The 17,714-nt window shown below is 38.8% G+C and overlaps 1 protein-coding gene across 1 annotated transcript in view; it reads right to left on the minus strand.

The window, feature by feature from the left end:
* The window catches only part of ATP7B (ATPase copper transporting beta), a 36,069-nt gene that overhangs the window by 6,552 nt on the left and 11,803 nt on the right, over positions 1 to 17,714 (minus strand). The window contains exons 3-13 of the mRNA XM_053456321.1: positions 13,604 to 14,813; positions 13,004 to 13,225; positions 11,448 to 11,611; positions 10,456 to 10,617; positions 9,841 to 9,917; positions 8,904 to 9,078; positions 8,310 to 8,543; positions 6,694 to 6,785; positions 5,787 to 5,914; positions 4,541 to 4,695; positions 402 to 536 (exon numbers count right to left, since the gene is read on the minus strand). Coding sequence (XP_053312296.1) covers positions 402 to 536; positions 4,541 to 4,695; positions 5,787 to 5,914; positions 6,694 to 6,785; positions 8,310 to 8,543; positions 8,904 to 9,078; positions 9,841 to 9,917; positions 10,456 to 10,617; positions 11,448 to 11,611; positions 13,004 to 13,225; positions 13,604 to 14,813 — 2,754 coding nt within the window. The remainder of the gene's footprint in view (positions 1 to 401; positions 537 to 4,540; positions 4,696 to 5,786; positions 5,915 to 6,693; positions 6,786 to 8,309; positions 8,544 to 8,903; positions 9,079 to 9,840; positions 9,918 to 10,455; positions 10,618 to 11,447; positions 11,612 to 13,003; positions 13,226 to 13,603; positions 14,814 to 17,714) is intronic.

Consider the following 17,714-nt stretch of genomic DNA (forward strand, 5'->3'; position numbering starts at 1 on the left):
AATAAACCCATAAAACCCTAATAAACAGGTGTATATACACGGATTATTCGCTGCCAACCTCCGGGTTTAAGGGCTTGGGATATGTACGTCTACCTTATACTCAATGCAGGGCTGATGCAAATGCCTAAAAATGTATATCCTTGCCGCAGACATTAAAGGGACGCTACAGCCATCATATGGCTTTAATGATTCAAGCAGCCAATCGCTGGCGCAAAAACGGGAGCATGGAAGCTGAAGCGCTGGAGTACTTTAATGTGCATGCTTAGTTGATGAGGCTTCATGGGACTTCATTTAAAATATCACAGCTACAACCAGAACCTATTTATTTTCTGAACATGGCAGGGAGGATTTATATTTTCTGCTACGTGGTATTTGAAGGAAAAGATAATAAGGATACTTACAGGAAAGTATTTTATTATGATGTCAAAATTCACAAAGCCAACCGTGATCCAAGCGATCAGCGTAACAACAGAGATGATGATGATAAAGGGGACGAAGTATCCGCTTATTTTATCTGCCAGCTGCTGGATGGGAGCCTGTGAACAGCAGAGAAAGGAGCATGCCATTCAAACCGCCACAAAACAAAAAGGATATTCATTTATCTGAAATTAATAAGCAGCGACGCATTCCATCAAGTCGAGGCGAGTGGCCAATGTATGGCCCTGCAGCAAGTTTAAGTAAAACTCCCATCACCCTCAGCCAGAATCATTGTGCGATATGACATGCAATGTTCTTACGACTACTTTTTTTTTGCAGGGTAAGCAGATTCTGCGTTTCTTTTAGAAGCATAAACTTAGACTACAATTTAGATTGCATAAACATTTAAATATTTACAGTGTTTCTATTTTTTTTGTATCGTATTATACTGAAGAATAAAAAAAACACATAAAATTGGGGTATTTGGTGAATAACTGCTTTCTGTGTTTCTTGCAGACTCACACTATGTATCCCTTACGTGAACGGCCAGAACTGGTTCAATGATCAGTTCCAAATCATATCATACCTACACACACTATATATACATATATTTTTTTATTATTATTTTTATTTTTTTTTTTCTTTTTGCTCATTGCAAAACTCAAACAAAATTGGCTTTCAAGATGAAAGGAAAATCCAAGGAGCCAAAATCGATACAGGGAATAAAAGCAGCATTTCCGTTGGCGCTGACACTTACAACCTCTGCTTATATATGACACTTTTTGCTAGTTTTTTTTATTTTTATTTTTCACCGGTTTTCCTTCACCAAGCCTGATTTAGAATTAAATCATTATTATTGCACCAACTATCAAACATAATTTATGCGGAGGCATGCCTGAAGGTGTTAACGTATGGAACGTGAATAACAGTGTCACCTCCTAGTCTATTAAGTACATCTTTGTTTATCTTTAGCAAATTTTTTTGCGGCAAAGTATTCTAGAACATACCGCATCTTCAGGCATAAAAGGCGGTATCAGATATTTCCTCCACCACTCATCCATTACAAATGAAATTTCTATAGCCCTTTCTGAATAATTTAATAGCCAAGCTGTAAAAGTCTTTGCTTCAGCACCAGTTCTCAGTTCATTTTATTTGTTGGAAGTACCTCCTTTACTGCATTTCAGTTGAAGTGTTGCCATTTATCTAGGTTTAAAAAAATGCCATTAATGAGCTCTCCTATTTGAAAACGATGTGATGACATACTGCGCTACCCAGTTACCCAAGTCTGTCTTATTATAAAAATATTTATATAATATTTTCTAAATTCTGACTTAAAGCAAAATACATCAAGACAACAGTGTTTGTTTAAGATTGACACTGTCCGTAAGCTACTATAGTGTATTTTCTATACTAGTGATGTCTGGCAGCTCTTGTGAACTATTGTGGACCACTATGATTCCCAGAATCCATTATGGCGACCACAGGATACAGCATCATGAGCCAATCATCTTTCTTTCTTTTGTATAGGTACACTATGCAACGTGATGACCTACACCCTTCTACATCATGCTCTATAAAACTGTAGATATAAACATATTACATTAATTCTCTCTTTATGGTAATTATGCTATTATTGTTTGCAACTAACACCTTCTGAATTTTCCATGGCTTATCACAGGAGGGTGGGCTACGTGCAGAAGACCATTTACGATTTAACTCTGTAAAGAACATTTAATTACTTTCCATTTTATTTCTGCATAATAGTTATGAACTCGATGACTTCTAAATGCGCGGGATTATATTAAGCAAACGAAGAGAAGGAACTGCACACAGAAAATGTGATCTGGGATTTATCAAAAGCCACCCTATTTCTTCCCATAAGCATCTCAGTGTCTGCGGCAGCAACCGAGGCTAATCTTTAAAAATCCGTGTAAAAGAAGGAGCGGCTACGTAATGGAGCTCAGATTTAAGGTAAGTCTGAAGAGGACAATTCAGTGATCATTTTATTATAGCTTTTAATCTTGTGTGCCAGAGGGGTAAGTGCCACAATCTATCTCACTAGTCTGGTACTGCTAAGCCAACTCCTTCCACTATTGTGGAAACTTGCAGGAGATTTGGGGACTTTACTGTACATTATGAAGAGTCGACACCAATGATCAAGAAGAGCCAAGCGGTTCCTGCAGAACGTATACGTAGATGATTCTACATATTACGCAGGGTTAGTCCTTCCTAATGCATTATGAAGTCAGTGAACGGAAAGCACAACTCTCTTTTGTGTTTAATGTCATATTATTATTTATTGTTTTATATAGCGCCATCAAATTCCGTAGCGCTGTACAATGGGTAGCCAGGACATAACATGTAGTATATATATAACATGACAATTTGACTTACAAAAACAACAGGTGAGGAGGGCGCTCATACTTTGTGGGGTTTATTTCCTAACCGGGATATATTGAATCATTAACGCGGTAAGGGTTTCCCATTTTAAACATGCCACAAAATTCAGTCTTACTGAAGCCAGCCAAAGTGCTGAAAGCGACCTGTCCAAAAAGTGCAGTTCCTGGCTATGGGAATAGGCAGTAAGATGAATACATACTTTGTGTGGTGTGACACGGTCTACAATCAGAGAATGAGGTGTCATAACACGAGGATATAAAGGAAATAGAGGAGGGGGACGCCCAGGTCGAAATTCAATTACAATTCAAGGAAGCGTTGACTTAGTGGGGAAGTTCCATCAACGGTAGTTTGATGACATTATGGCAGCGGCTGGAAGTTGACATCTTGGAGATATATATATTTTTTTTTATTTTATTTTTTTAGGCACTAGAACCACAGTGAGCACTTATATGGCTCTCATTTCATGAAATAAGTTGGCGTCTAGAGAAAGAAAAGCATAACGAGGGTGAAAGAAAGAGAAAGATACTTTGAGGCAGAGGAGTTTATTTAACAGTAAGCAGCAGCAAGATAAATGTAAAGAACGAGAGAGAAGACTAAACACAGACATACTGAGAATGCAGAGACAAGTACAGCCAAAAAAAAATTCAAAGCACTGCCAGGAAAGCGCACAGCACAGATCCATAGCATTACGCTGTCACAGACAGCTTTACTACTGAGAAGAAATGATGTCATCAAAAAGCATCACATGTCACACAGGAATCACTGCCCTGCCACCTCAAAATAAGCAGTGATTTATTTAAAAAAAGTCATCAGAAATAGTGAAAACGCTCCCTTAACTATGTCGGTCACCCCGAATTGCAGTTGCACAGCACTATCCTGGACAGAAATTCAATTTTGTGTCCATTAATACTATTCCTGTACAACCATACTATTTCCTTTCTGTAAAATGATTTCTACACAAGGTTATTAATGAAGAAGGTAATGGAAGTATCATGAACAACACGGGCGTGTTTGATGCAAAACCTGTACTTATGTTTCATTATGAAACCGTAAACTTTCAGCACATTCCTATGTCTTGTGTAACACGGACGTCGCGTTAATAGCGTGAGAGCGGGACGTGCTATCTGAATGGCTGTAAATCTGTTAACAATGTAATGTACTCACTCCTGGGTGGGCCAGGCAAATGGCTTATGTCCTTATATCAGTGTATTTTAATAGTTATTACATAAAAGACAGGGGTAGAGGTAATTCTCTGAAAACCTACATAACCTGTCAAAAGTTTGGGGTCACCTGATGAATCTATTCCCTAACAATCCAGCTAATGGACACGGTTACAGCGAGGAGAGCTGAAGTCTACAATCACATATACTGTGATGACCTTAATTGAAATCAGGGAATTGTGCTAAATACAAACAATGGTTTCTAATACTTCCTACTTCTATCCAAGGTTTTGTCAACAGTACAGACAACAGGCTTCATGAGTGCCCTGGCTGTCAGCTCTCCCAGTAAATGCCCTATTTTGTGGGAGAGCTGGCAGCACCAACATGGACAATGTGCCTGCTGAAAAAAAAGGGAGGAAAGGAGGTATCCAGCAGGCAGAAGGCCCCATTACTTCATAAATATGCCCATGTGTTGTGGGCACCAGTGTACCAACATAGGACACTTGCATGCTGGAAAGTACTGTGAAACACTAAGCCAATGATATTGTATACATTTTCTTTACCTTTGACATCTGAGCTTCTTCCACCAGTTTGACTATCTGTGCCAATGTAGTATCAGAACCAACATGCGTAGCTTCCACCAGAACAGAACCATGTGCATTAATGGAGCCTGCGATGACCATGCTGCCAGGCTTCTTTCTGACTGGCATAGGTTCACCTAGAGCACATTGATATTATTAAGATGAGTTATCAATACAAGGGGATATCAAGCAGCGTATCTCAAGGATGAACTTTTATTACAACACTGTATAAAGGAGCTGTGCACTGTAAGTGAAGTGCCATATGAATACCTGATACCTGGTGCCTTGAGAACTGTTAATTATTTCAACAACCAATTTGGCAGTATCAATTTCCCTGTTATGATCGATAGTCAACATATAAACCGAAGACGTCTACTGATGCTAAGATTGCAATACCCACCCCCCCTGAAAAAAACAACTGTGCAATATGCAAAATGAAAGAAAGATGCGACTTGTACAAAGCCACGAAAACTAGGCCAGACCACATCTAGGATGAAAACAGAGCAAAAAGCCATATTCACTCACACTCTCTCGCATTCTTGTTCACTCACTCTCTCGCACTCTCTAAATCTTTCCCTACATTCTCTGCGGACCACTTCCTCTTCTGCATCTTCTCCCTTCTTTTCTCTATTCTATCTTCAATCTTCAATCCCAAATCCGTTATCTTCTTTGTTCGTCTGCATCTCAGTGGACATAACTCGGCCACTTTCACCAAAACGGCGGTGCTGGGGTAACATCCTCTCCCCCAAGAGGGGGATCAGGAGAGGGAGAGGATGTTACCTCACTGCAAACGCCGTCCTATTGCTCTCAGTTTAAAATTCACATTTTGGCGGAGGTTGCTGGGTTATATCCGTGGAGATGCGGAAAAAGGAAGATACCAGATTAAGGATTGAAAATAAATAGAAGTTAGAAGAAGGAAGATGAGGAAGGTGCGGAAGTGGTCGGCAGAAGCAGTCCAGAGAAGGTAGGGAAACATTTAGAGAGAGTGAACGAGAATGAGAGTGAATGTTGACAATAGGCAATCACTTTGTTCCAGAATTAAATGTCCCCCTGAATTTTCACCCAAACTGAATGGGCAGAAAACGAAATTCATTGCCTGAAAATAAATTTGCCAAAAATGAACTGAATTGTTTTTGACCCATTTGCACAAGTCTAAAAATTAGTTTCACTTCAAATGCACTCATAACAGTCATTCCGATTTTAAAATGCTGAAAGAGATAAGATCCACCTGTAATAAGGGACTCATCTGCCATGGATGTTCCCTCAACGACCTTTCCATCAACTGGAAATTTCCCGCCAGGTACAACCTTCACTATATCTCCTCTATGGACCAGTTCAACAGGCACATGTTCTTCCCTGCAAAAGACCAACATTTACAAATGTATACAGTAACTTTTTTAAACCCCATTCAACATTCCTGGAATCCATGTCATACCACCATGAGATACCCTGACTGGCACAATCTCCCCAACATCGTCTAAAGAGCTTTCTCTGCTACTCCTTATATTTTGCCTTTTGTGGTATTGTTTTTCGTTTCCTAGATTCCTCAATACCTTCTGTAATGGGTCCGTCACAAGATGAATCCGCATTCCAAATTCTGCTCCAAACCTAGCGGAGCCCTAAAGCCCTACACACGGGAATTTAGTGTAGCCATACGAGTGGATCTTTATATAAATGAGCGTCTGTGCTGTTCAGAGTATGGGTCTTTCTGAGAATTTGGCCATGTTGTGAAATGGCTTGAGCCACATAAATACTAATAGTACAAGAACAGTAATGTAACAAAGCCATTTTAATTAATTTTGGAGTTGTCTATGGTTAACGTTCCAATCAATTGTTAATTAGAATGTAGACCTCAGTATATCAGCCGGAAACGCAAGCAATGATCTTATTTTGTAACAAACTGCCGTGTGTGTTTTAAAATTACACACCATCCTTCTTTAAAAATACTATGGAACATTTTAAGCATTTATCAGGGTGCAAAGTTATCTAGCACACCTTTGTAAAAATAGTAACTAATTAAAAAATGCTGTACTCATTTGAATATTTTAAGATTTAAAAATGTTTAAAAAGGTATAGATTATCTGTTTGAACAGAGGGACGTTTGAATGTTAGATAAATGCATTGAGAGACTATACCTCAAGATGGAATGGTTTGGTCCAATAGTCACAATAGTTGCTTCTGTTGCTTGTAGAGATATGAGCTTGGCAAGCGCTTCAGAGGTTTTACTCTAAGGACAAAGGAAACACAGTAATAAAAGAGTCCACGAAAACTAGTGTTACAGCATAATTATGTTTGTTTCCAAAGAGGAAGAGGAAGATAGTTAAGGAGTTTATATACCACCTATGTACTGTTTCTATTGGTTGTTTTCACTTGTGTTATTAACTCTTTCTTTGCTGCTGTTGGTGAGAGTAAAGGAAGATATGCAAAATACGAAGCCTCCTGTCTTGCCTTAAAATTATGTTTGTTTCCATCAGTAATATACATTTTTCATTTTAAGCACTGGCATCAAATGTACTATACATTCTGTGTATGGAGACAATTCTAAGACTTAATGGGCTACATTTCAATCATTATAATGTTTTCCATTGTTTCGTAGACAAAGGCCCGGGCTAAAATGCTTCAAATACACGTACATCACTTTTAAAAAAAATTGGTTTTGATTGAATGCTATGAATTTTTTAAAGAAAAAGCAAGACTGCATCAAAGGCTGGGGTTCAAAGCTGGAATTACGCATACAAACAAATATCCTTATCAGTATTCATACCCCCCCCGTGTTCCCTTAGCCTATTGATCAGAGTGCCTTACTAAACATACTTCACTTTATGTTACTATCGTGCTGTACACTGTATGCTAGCATTGTTCACTATAAAAAGGAGTATGTCAGCAATACAGAAAGAAAATAAAAATTCCTTGGGCTGAAAATTCTTGCAATTGATTGGCTGGTTGAAGCAGCCAATGACTGGCAGGAAAGGACTCTCACTGAAGGGGTTTAAACTTTTCTGCACAAGCGCCAGAGCCGACTTAAAGGAACTAACTTATGTGCAGGGAGATGTGTGCGTCCAAACACATCTCATGAATGGAAAATAGCCTGGGGGTAGGGGCTATTGCAGGCATTCTGCACAATCCCCCCATACATTTGTAAGGCGGACACACCGAAAGTTAAAAGTGCTTATGATGGCTGGAGTGTCCTTTTAAAGGCCGACTTGTGAGACCATTAATCCTCAGAACTAATTCAACAGGCTCTGTGTTGTGTAAGAGAACAGATCTTGTTGCAGATACATCTCAATTTCCTAAAGATCTTAAAGTGGAACTGTCAATATCACAATTTTGGCATTTTTTTAAATAAAACTACACATATTTTGTGTGTTAGATTTTGTGGGCGGTGCAGCCATTTTGAAGGTTTCGTTTCAATGTAAGGGAAGTTTACCACAGTTTTCTAACCTGATGTTATAGCCCTACCCTCCTTACCCCCATCCATCGAAAGGCTGCCAGATCAGATCAGTGTTAAGGTGCCCCCCCCCCAAACCTTTAAACGTTCTTCAACTCATTTAGTGTACAGAACTGTAAATTGTAATAGTTGGGACAAGTGTCAGAACTTTAGACAAGTACCTTGTACTGACTACCAACCCCAAACAAACAAAGAGGCTAGATCTTTCTGGATCATTGTACAGCCCATCTTGGATTGTAAGCCTTGGGAAATAACGTACACATTTCTTAATAAGCCCCACTGAGACCAATCATGCGGAATTACCTTTGCTATGTGCTCAAGCCACCTCCCCAGGGCAATGAACATAAACAGCATCGGAGGTGTATCAAAGAATGTCTCGGGGCTCTTGTCTGCTTTCTCCACAATGGCCACGATCAGGATAACCAAAGAATAGATGTAGGCGATGGTAGTGGCCAGGACTATCAGCACATCCATGTTTGTTTGTTTGTGTTTCAGGGACTTGTAGGCCTGGACGTAAAAATACCATCCTCCAAGGGACTGTAGGACAACAGTACATAAGAAATCAGATTTAATTAGTTTGTGCTGCATTAGGATTGATTAGGTCATTGTGCAATTATTTCCTTAGATATTAACAATAATAATAAAATAATTAGGTAGCTCAATCAGCAAAACAAAAAATAAAAAAGTGGTAGCGTCAATTAAATGTTGTTTATGTTATAAATTGCAAAATAAAAGCTTAAGCTGTAATGTGCTGGGAGAAAAGTCAAGCTGCAGTCTACTAGAAAGTCAGGGTTGTCCATAAGGCTGGCCAGGAGATTTTGTGCTACTTGTCGCTGCGCTAACAGTTACATAGTACAAATAACTAGCCTACGTGCAGCAATAAAGACCAACACATACCTGAACAAAGGTGCAAAGAATGAAGAAGATAAGGTTCATTATGGACAGCCCCGGAATAATGGTCTTTTCCAGCACCATAGGGTTGTGGTGGTCGCCGTGAGCAAATAGCATGTAGACCATAAGACAAATGACAGGGATTCCAAAAACCAGACTAAAAAGGAAGGACTTTCTCCACCTAAAATTAAAGAGAAAAAAAAGAGACTTAGTTAAAAAAAAAAAACACAAAAGTCCAGGAGTGCCAGCAGGATCATTTTTTTTTGGGGGGGGGGAACCAATTGCTCTCCAGCACTAGACCAACAGCCATTGATAAGATATGTCCATTAACAAACCAGCGGGCATCATCATGAGCTAGAGGCCCTAAGAGTTCTTCTGGAGGCAGGCAGCACAGCCAGCCCTGGGAGGACGAGCCGCTCTCGCTGTGCAGAGGCAGGTAGGGTGAACTGGGATAGGTAGTGGCTGCAGCCAAATGCTACTACCCCATATCTATCAGAGTTCCTGTTGGTTGAAATAATGGTTGAATTCTCCTCAGAAAGAGTTTCCTTTATTTAGATTATGCGCATAATCGAGACAAGGCACACAACACACAAAAGTCGAAGCGTTGTCTAATTACACATTTGGATTACATGGTTTATATAGCATCTTATCTACTTCTAATAGCATGCATCATTATGATTGGTTACTTTTCAAGCAGGTTACACCTCTTTAAGCTGCATAATTAAGAATGGCCTAGACTTGACCCTTTGCACATATATATATATATAGAACAACAGAGTAGGCGTGTTGGCGGGAACTCGTCCATATATCATAGACTACACATTCCCTGCTTTCTTATGTCTTTGTCAGCAATAATATTTACGATAACATAAACATTTTTCTAACAGTTCCCAGGTACGGATACATACTAAACAAAATCATATACATAAAACATTTTACTCACTGTCTTATTTCCTCTTTATGATCCAGTTTATGAGCTGTTGGGTCCGTTTTAGAGAGAGAGGCTTGAAAACCAATATCCTGTTAATATGAGCACACATGCATCCGTTTATTCGACATGAATGTCTGAGTCCCAAAAACAGGGGCAAGCAGATACTAAAACTACAAAGCTGCTGGAGCTCCGAGGATGGGCCTTTCCTGAGCCTACATACAATAATAAGGAATGTGAATATTTAAGTGTTGCATTAATAAGTGTGTGTTTATATGAGTGTGTAAAATACTGAGACATTATGGAAATGATACAGTCACAGAAAATGATACTATTAGTAAATTAATTTATGTAGTCTGTCACCGATCAAGATTAGATTAACATTTTTGGTCAAGATTCAATGAAAGATTTGATCAAAAACTGCAGGGCCGCAGGATTCGCAGGGCTCTACTCAAGCATTTGAATGCATTTGTCAACTTACTGTATCCACGTGTTCATGGCCATGGGTAAATGCATACATAATATGAAAAATGAAACAGCATACACATATGTACATAACATTCATATGAACACATTATAAAAGTAAATTATGAAATGACATATTTTAAAGTCTTTCTGCTTTTATAGTACCTCAATAATTTGTATGACATCTCGCGGGCCAACAACCTCAGGATCAAACTTGACTTGGGCTTTGCAAGTAGCCAGAGCAACAGAGGCATATAGAATGCCGGCAGTCCTCATCAGCCTGGACTCAATATTGTGTACACAAGATGCACAGGTCATTCCGCTAATCTAGTTCCAATAAAAGATTTTTTATCAGTTTAAGAATCCCGGGTGAATTGTACAATTTTCAGATTCATACATTTAGAACATAAAACAAGTATACAAAATTAGGAATATATATTTTTGTTGATAACTTCCTCAAACATGAGATTTTCTGATGTAGGAAACAGTAAGTTAGTCTGTTTAAAAGAAGGGTGGGGAGTTTGGGATACCTTTTAGTGCACCGGCCTTAGTTGAGAAAGATGTACAGAGAGAAAAACATTTTAGACATTTCTCAAGCACAAACCGACACATATGGCATAAATTTAATTCAAAATCTCTCCAAGTTAAGCATATACTCCATTGCTTCAGTTACAGCTTCTCTGTTTATTAGGTTTCATATTGCTTTAAATACACTACGGAACTTCTACAGGCATATATATTTGGTTAAGAAAAAATGAACATAAAATAGTTTGTGGACACCTCCACATAGTGAAAGGGTGTAACACTAATTGCTGGGGTCTCCGAGTTTTTACTATGTGAAGAAGGGCCCCCATCTCCATCTTTGCATCTTGTTTTGGATCTAAATTGCCATCTTGCAACCTTTTATAGGGGTGTTTAACGTCAATTGGGAACCTCATTAAAGAGTGCAGACTAGATGATACAAGACAAGGACTGGCAAATCCATATATGCCTCCTCAGTAGAACAGCTGGGTCTGGTGGGATATGGTCTGTGGTCTTCTTATAATTCCCACTATTGTATTTGCGTATAGTATAACCATGGAGATGATTCCAGCAGTTTCATTTCACAGTGAAGTACGAAGTCTTGGGTGAACTGACTCTACAGTCTATATACGTACAATAAGCTCAACGCTGCCATCCGTAGCAGTGCAATCTTCCATTACTGTGGCACCGAATCCAAGGTTCTCAATCAGCTGCGCTATCTGAGACGGTTGGATTCTGTCTGGTTTGTACTTGACCTCTGCTTTCCCAGACATCAATGCTACAAGCACAGAGATGATACCTATTGAAATAAAAGTATGGGAAATGTTACATGGGTTAAAAAAGACTTAAAGCCCATTAAGTTCTCTTAATATGTAACTGAAAGACCATAGTGAAAGAAAGATACAGCACAGGTGCTCTTATACAAACTCTATATAACATGGAGAGAGTTCTGGTTTCCATTCAACTACTTGACTACCATTTATGATGGACCAGCACTGGTAGGTCTAACCATAAGGCACAAATCAACATGCGATGAGACTGAAGAATTCTCACAAATGTATGCCCTATACAGGGCCAATCAAGTTCTTCCTGCACGAGAGCCCTTCTAAATGTGTAGTGAAGTCATAGTTAAAGTGACAACTCTCCTGTAAACTCTTCTGTCAACTCTCCCTTTAGTAAACATACTTCCCTGGCTCATGCACAGGAACGGTAATAAAACGTATCTAGTTTCTTGTAACTGAATATGGCGATGTGTTCCAAGTAGAAACGGTATTGTCCTTTTTGGCTAGTTAGGTCCTGAGCCCACAAGGACTACCGCCTTATAATAACCCAGTTACCTGAAGGTTTGGCATTTTGTTACGGCTTTCATGTTCAGCCACAGTAAACATATACTCAACTCTGATTACCGTTACCCATTATTCTGCGTTTCTGATTCTCCTAACCAGTTTCCAAGATATCCCCAATTCGGTGTAGCAGTTTGGATTGTCCGACCGCACCAGAACTATTCTGTCTCCCGTCACTTATTACGGAGTCTGATTAACTGCCTTTTTAGTGGTTTATGTGTAACATAAGTCAAGGTGATCATCCTGACCTGGAGATTAATTTCCATATTTACTCTGTCAGTACCTTAATATTGTCAACAATGACAATTGGTTATACTTTATATGATTTAGAATCCCCTCTTGAAACATACCTATCACATCTAGACGTGTGGTGTATTTGACCTATTAACAATGGCGTTATATGACTGGTTGAGTTTGTAGTCTTCCTTGTTTAAGTTCAAAAAAAGTAGACATTATCCTCCATAGTTTAGGTTATGAACAACATTTGGTTACAAAGGTAAGTTACTATTATAGAGACAGACAGTAAATGGACTCCCCTTTTGCCTCATATACCTGGTTGGTAAGGTTGTAGTCACCAGTTCTCCACTGTTGATCCAAAGAGCGTACGTTTAACTAGATACCGGTAGACCGGGACAGAGCCGGCCCTGTCTGACCACATTGTCTATTTTATTAAAGTACATTGAGCTGTTTGTGCGGGAGTCTAAAATATTTACAAATATTGCTGCTTCTACGTTCTACCTTCTCCAGTGACCTTCATTACAATACAAATAGCATACGCAGGTATCTGGAACATGCAGGAAAGTGCGCAATTCACGACCCAAAGAAATCATTGGAATAACAAGACTCACCATCTTTCTTCTGCAGATTTCTCTCTATGCTGGAAACACAAGATGCGCATGTCATCCCAGTGATCTGTAAGAAGCATTTCTGGGAAGCGCTGTCATTGTCACTAACAGAAAGGTCTGGATGAGATTTCTTGGGAAGAACATCCAAAATGTAATCATGAGTAGTATCAATTTTATTAGCAGTCTCCAAGGAGGTCTGGTTATTTTCAGGCTCACTGGATGTATCTGCAATGTACAAGATCACACTGTAATATGGATTATGTATATATCACTTATGCCTTTACAGTCATAAATCACACTGTAAAGCAAATTGAGGCAGAAGTCTTTTTTTCCCCCAACTCCCACAGATTTGTATGTAGTAAAATTCTTTGGAGTCCATGCAAGACTAGACTTCAATATCCATTAAAAATTAAACTAGAGAGTCACATCTTTAATTTAAAACGCACATTTAAATGATTGTATTTCTTCCATCATCAAAATACCTACATTCAAGAGTCTAAAACCACTACTTGCTCACACACACACACACACACACACACAGTTAAATCTGTCATAGACACAAATAATGTACATGCATGGAAAAAGTCAAATAAAAAAACACACCAGATATAAGAGTGGAGTCAAATCCCATGTCTTCTATGGCGGCACGTAATTCCTCCGCATTTATTTCATATGGATTGAAGTGGATTGTCCCAGTCTCATCCTCTAAAGAAACCACAACCGTATGCACTCCCTTCCTCTGCGAGATCAGATTTTCAATCGAGGACACACAAGACCCACACGTCATTCCACCAATGCTAATCAATGCTGTTTTTGTGGCAATCCCGTGTTCTTTTTTAATGCCAGGACTAGCGCTGGGTCTCGTTTTTTGTCCAGGCTGGTGTGCTGCCCCCACCGGCAGTGTAACTGTGAATTTGCCAGGATGAAGAGCTTCTATCGCTTCCTTTATGAATGGCAGAGTTATAATACTTTGGTTGTAAGACACAACTGCATTTTTGTCATCAAGGGAGACCTTAATACTCTGAACGCCAGGGAGATCAGATATGCCACCTTCAATATACTGAACGCAAGATTTACAGTGCATGCCTTGTATCCCAAGAGTCACAGGTTCATGGTTTTCCTTGGCGAGTTTGTCGGGGCTGTTGTGTAGAACCCGCGTGTTGTTTTGTGAAAGATCTTGCAGACGTCCTATATCAATTTTTCCAAGCATGGATGAATTCGGTTTACTCTTGATCGAGGCTTCAAAGCCCATGCTATCAATAGAATTCCTGAGGTCTTCTGGTTCAACATAGTGTGGCTGATACACAATGACAGCCTCTTGGCTTGTAAGAGACACTTTAATTTTCTGGACACCATGAACTTTGCCTATTTTCCCTTCAATTGTGTTGACGCAAGACTGACACGTCATACCATCAATTCTGATTCTGACTACATCTTCAGCATAATTACCAGATCCTACAGACTGTGAGACCTCGTTAGCCTCTGATACGCTGGCATCAAAACCCATCTCTTCGATTTCTTCACAGATTTTCTGTGGCGTTATTGCCGTATGTATATAGTATACCACTGCGTTATTCCGCTCCAAGGAAACCTTTATGCTCAGTATGCTCGGAATCTTCGAAATTCTGCCCTCGATGGATTGGACACACGACTGGCAGGTCATCCCGACAATACCCACCACAACTGAGCTTGTGTTAGACGGTGGAGAAGAAACATCTTGCAAGCTACCCTCATAGCCAACGTTGTCATAGGCAAAACATGGTTTAGGTGACTTCGTGCGGCCATATAGTGGAGGGGTAGAACAGGAAAACGTCTGAAAAGGAAAAGAAAGAAAACCAGTGAATTCTTAAACTGATACAAATAAACATGATATCTCTAAAAATATTATGTTTTTAAGTAACTGTATGTAACAGTATAAAAAACAGATTACATTGGCCTCCAATAGGTGATTCACCAGTACAGAATGCAATGCAAACAATATGTAAAGAATATATATATATGTAATGCTCTAAAATAAGATTTTATAGCTTATAGGGAAAAACAAATGGGGAAAAAAAAGTGGAGCTGCATATTGTATAAGCATTAGGGGTGAGGTACCAGCCTGGATTTCTTTTTTTACATCATAAGTTGGTGAATCGAATACTTTAAGTTATTATGATTTAAAGTTATTGTGTGCTATAATACCAAACACTATAAAACGAGAATTGGGAAGCCAACATTTTGCCCAGAACCAGCTTTAAACATTTTCACAGACAAACTCTCGATGGCTTTGTTACTATTCAACCCGGCAGTAACTTTTTAAAACCCATGACAACAGTCAGGCTCGGACTGGCCATCTGACACACCGGGCAAGTGCCGCCGGGCCACTGGCCGATAGCACCCCATACCTACCTGATCTGCCACTCCAAGACCCAGCGATATAAATGCCCGTGTTACAATATTCCTTAATGCTACTCTATAGCCCCTTTTTTCTTACTCTCTTGTTTAGCAGATACGGTATGGCAGCATCGCCTGCTATTTTAAACATGTGGTTTGACGGATCTCTCTCCTTTATCATATTGTTTCTAATGAAATAACAATACTAAACAATTTAACCAAGAAATCGTTGCTGCTACCATTAAGTATGCAGAGTAGTTTATACAGGCCTGGCAATGCTATTATTCTTTCGTAACAGGAAAGCTAATAAATCAATAATGAAATATGATCTGGTTAATAATATGATATTAAAATTAATTAAGGTAATTCCAGTACTAGTGTGTTGGCTCATATATAATGGATCTGGCACCGGTTCACTTCTACTCCCAGTCCTGGTATAATAAACGCTCGTATCGCAACAAATAGCGAAAGGTATCTTTCACTGGAACAGATTCTTCAGTTTGTCCACTATCCCTAATCTGTCACAATGGGGGTCATCCACTAAATTGATAATAAGTAGCGTTATTCCTTCTCTGTGCATTAACTATGGGAGTATACACGGAGTATGAGAGAATACACTACTGTTCAAAAGTTTTGGGTCACTTAGCCGTTTTTTTGTGTAAAACAAGGAAATTTCTAGCTGTGTTAGCATAATTGCTATATATTGATCAAATAGTCTTTTAAAGTTAAACTTGGATTTGACGTCACAGAATGCCATTGGAGCCCAGGAGTGATGGGAGTGATAAAGGGCCAGCTGTCTCCAGCTACAATAGTCATTTACAACATTAACATCGTCTACACTGTATTTCTGATCCATGTTATTTAATAGACAAAAACAAGGAGGTTTCTAAGTGACCCCAAACATTTGAACGGCAGTGTTTGCCTCTGTACTGTATACTCAAGAGGTGAGGATGAGTAAAAGAAAAGTCATAGCATTGCTACAACTGCTTTGCCGGGAAATAATAATTAGATGTGTAATAAGATACTGTTGTAATGCTAATTTGGCTGCTAAAAATAACAACAGAAAATTAAACAAATCCCGTAATGATATCTTTACACAGCTAACCCGATGTAGCATTTTTTAATTATTCTGAAAGGTTAATTCTACCCTGAACCCTGTGCCAGGTGCGACAACAAGCGCCTGCATTGTGTCTCGGTTTATGACGTATACATAAGAAGCGTGATAACCTATTAGTGGTATATGTTTGATGTCTATAGTCTAAAACTAGAGGTTAATGCAAGGATATTTTACTTCACTGAAAGAGTGGTAGATAGGAAGGACAGCCTCCGAGCAAAAGTGGTAGGGGTTCGTACGGTGGGAGAATTAAACGTGTGGGATAGGTATAAGACTTTTTGTAATAAAATAAAACCAAGGACAAATTCAAGTATTAAGTTTTTTGTTTTTTTTTTACAGCAGGAAAGAAAATAGGTAGATCAGACGGGCTGAATGGTTGTTATCTGCCAACAACCTCACTGTTTCTATATAAAGATAAATATTGAGAAGTTACCCCGGTATAAATAATTCCAAAAGGAGACCTTTGATCCCCGCTGCCTACAAAAGTTAGACGGTGGGGCAGCTTCCTGGGACAATACCCAAAAACAGTGACGGTTGGCCACGTACAAGGTCCACATACAGATATCATTCCAATAAAAACTGTTTATTGAAAGCTGACGGTGCATTTTGGGACTCAAAGCCCCCTGCCTCTGTTTGAACAAATACAACACTACCAGCTTTACCCGTATTAAGTAAAGAAGTAGACTTTAGATAACAGTATAGTCCATACGAGTTATTCTATAATGAGGTCAGGAACATAACCATGTTGATATTTTTTCTATAAAAAAAAAATAAAGTAACATTCTACAAAAATAAGTCTACTTTTTTTTTTTAAATGGCTCCAATTTGTGGGTACAGGAAAAACCTAAACTTTAAATCATGTAAAAATATCATATTTAAACATTCAAGGGTCTGAGGAGGTCATTGGACCCGGAGAGCATCTCATGAACATTGGCTTCTCAGATTTAATATTAAAAATAAAACATGGGGCTTAGTACATTCTACCAAGATTGTGAGCAAAACAGGTAAAAAACAAAAAAAAAAACACAGCTGAAGAAACTAATGAAATTATAATACTATCCACTGCACAGTGCTGTGGAATATGACAGTATTATATATATATAACAAATAATAATAATATAGGTAATATTAGAAATAATATTAGTAATAATAAAAATAATAACACACTGTTGATAGTTAACGCTCTCTATTATACATTTTAATGATTACCGTGTCTTCAGGTAC

The sequence above is a fragment of the Spea bombifrons genome, chromosome 2 (assembly GCF_027358695.1).
Source record: "Spea bombifrons isolate aSpeBom1 chromosome 2, aSpeBom1.2.pri, whole genome shotgun sequence".
Classification (NCBI taxonomy): domain Eukaryota; kingdom Metazoa; phylum Chordata; class Amphibia; order Anura; family Pelobatidae; genus Spea; species Spea bombifrons.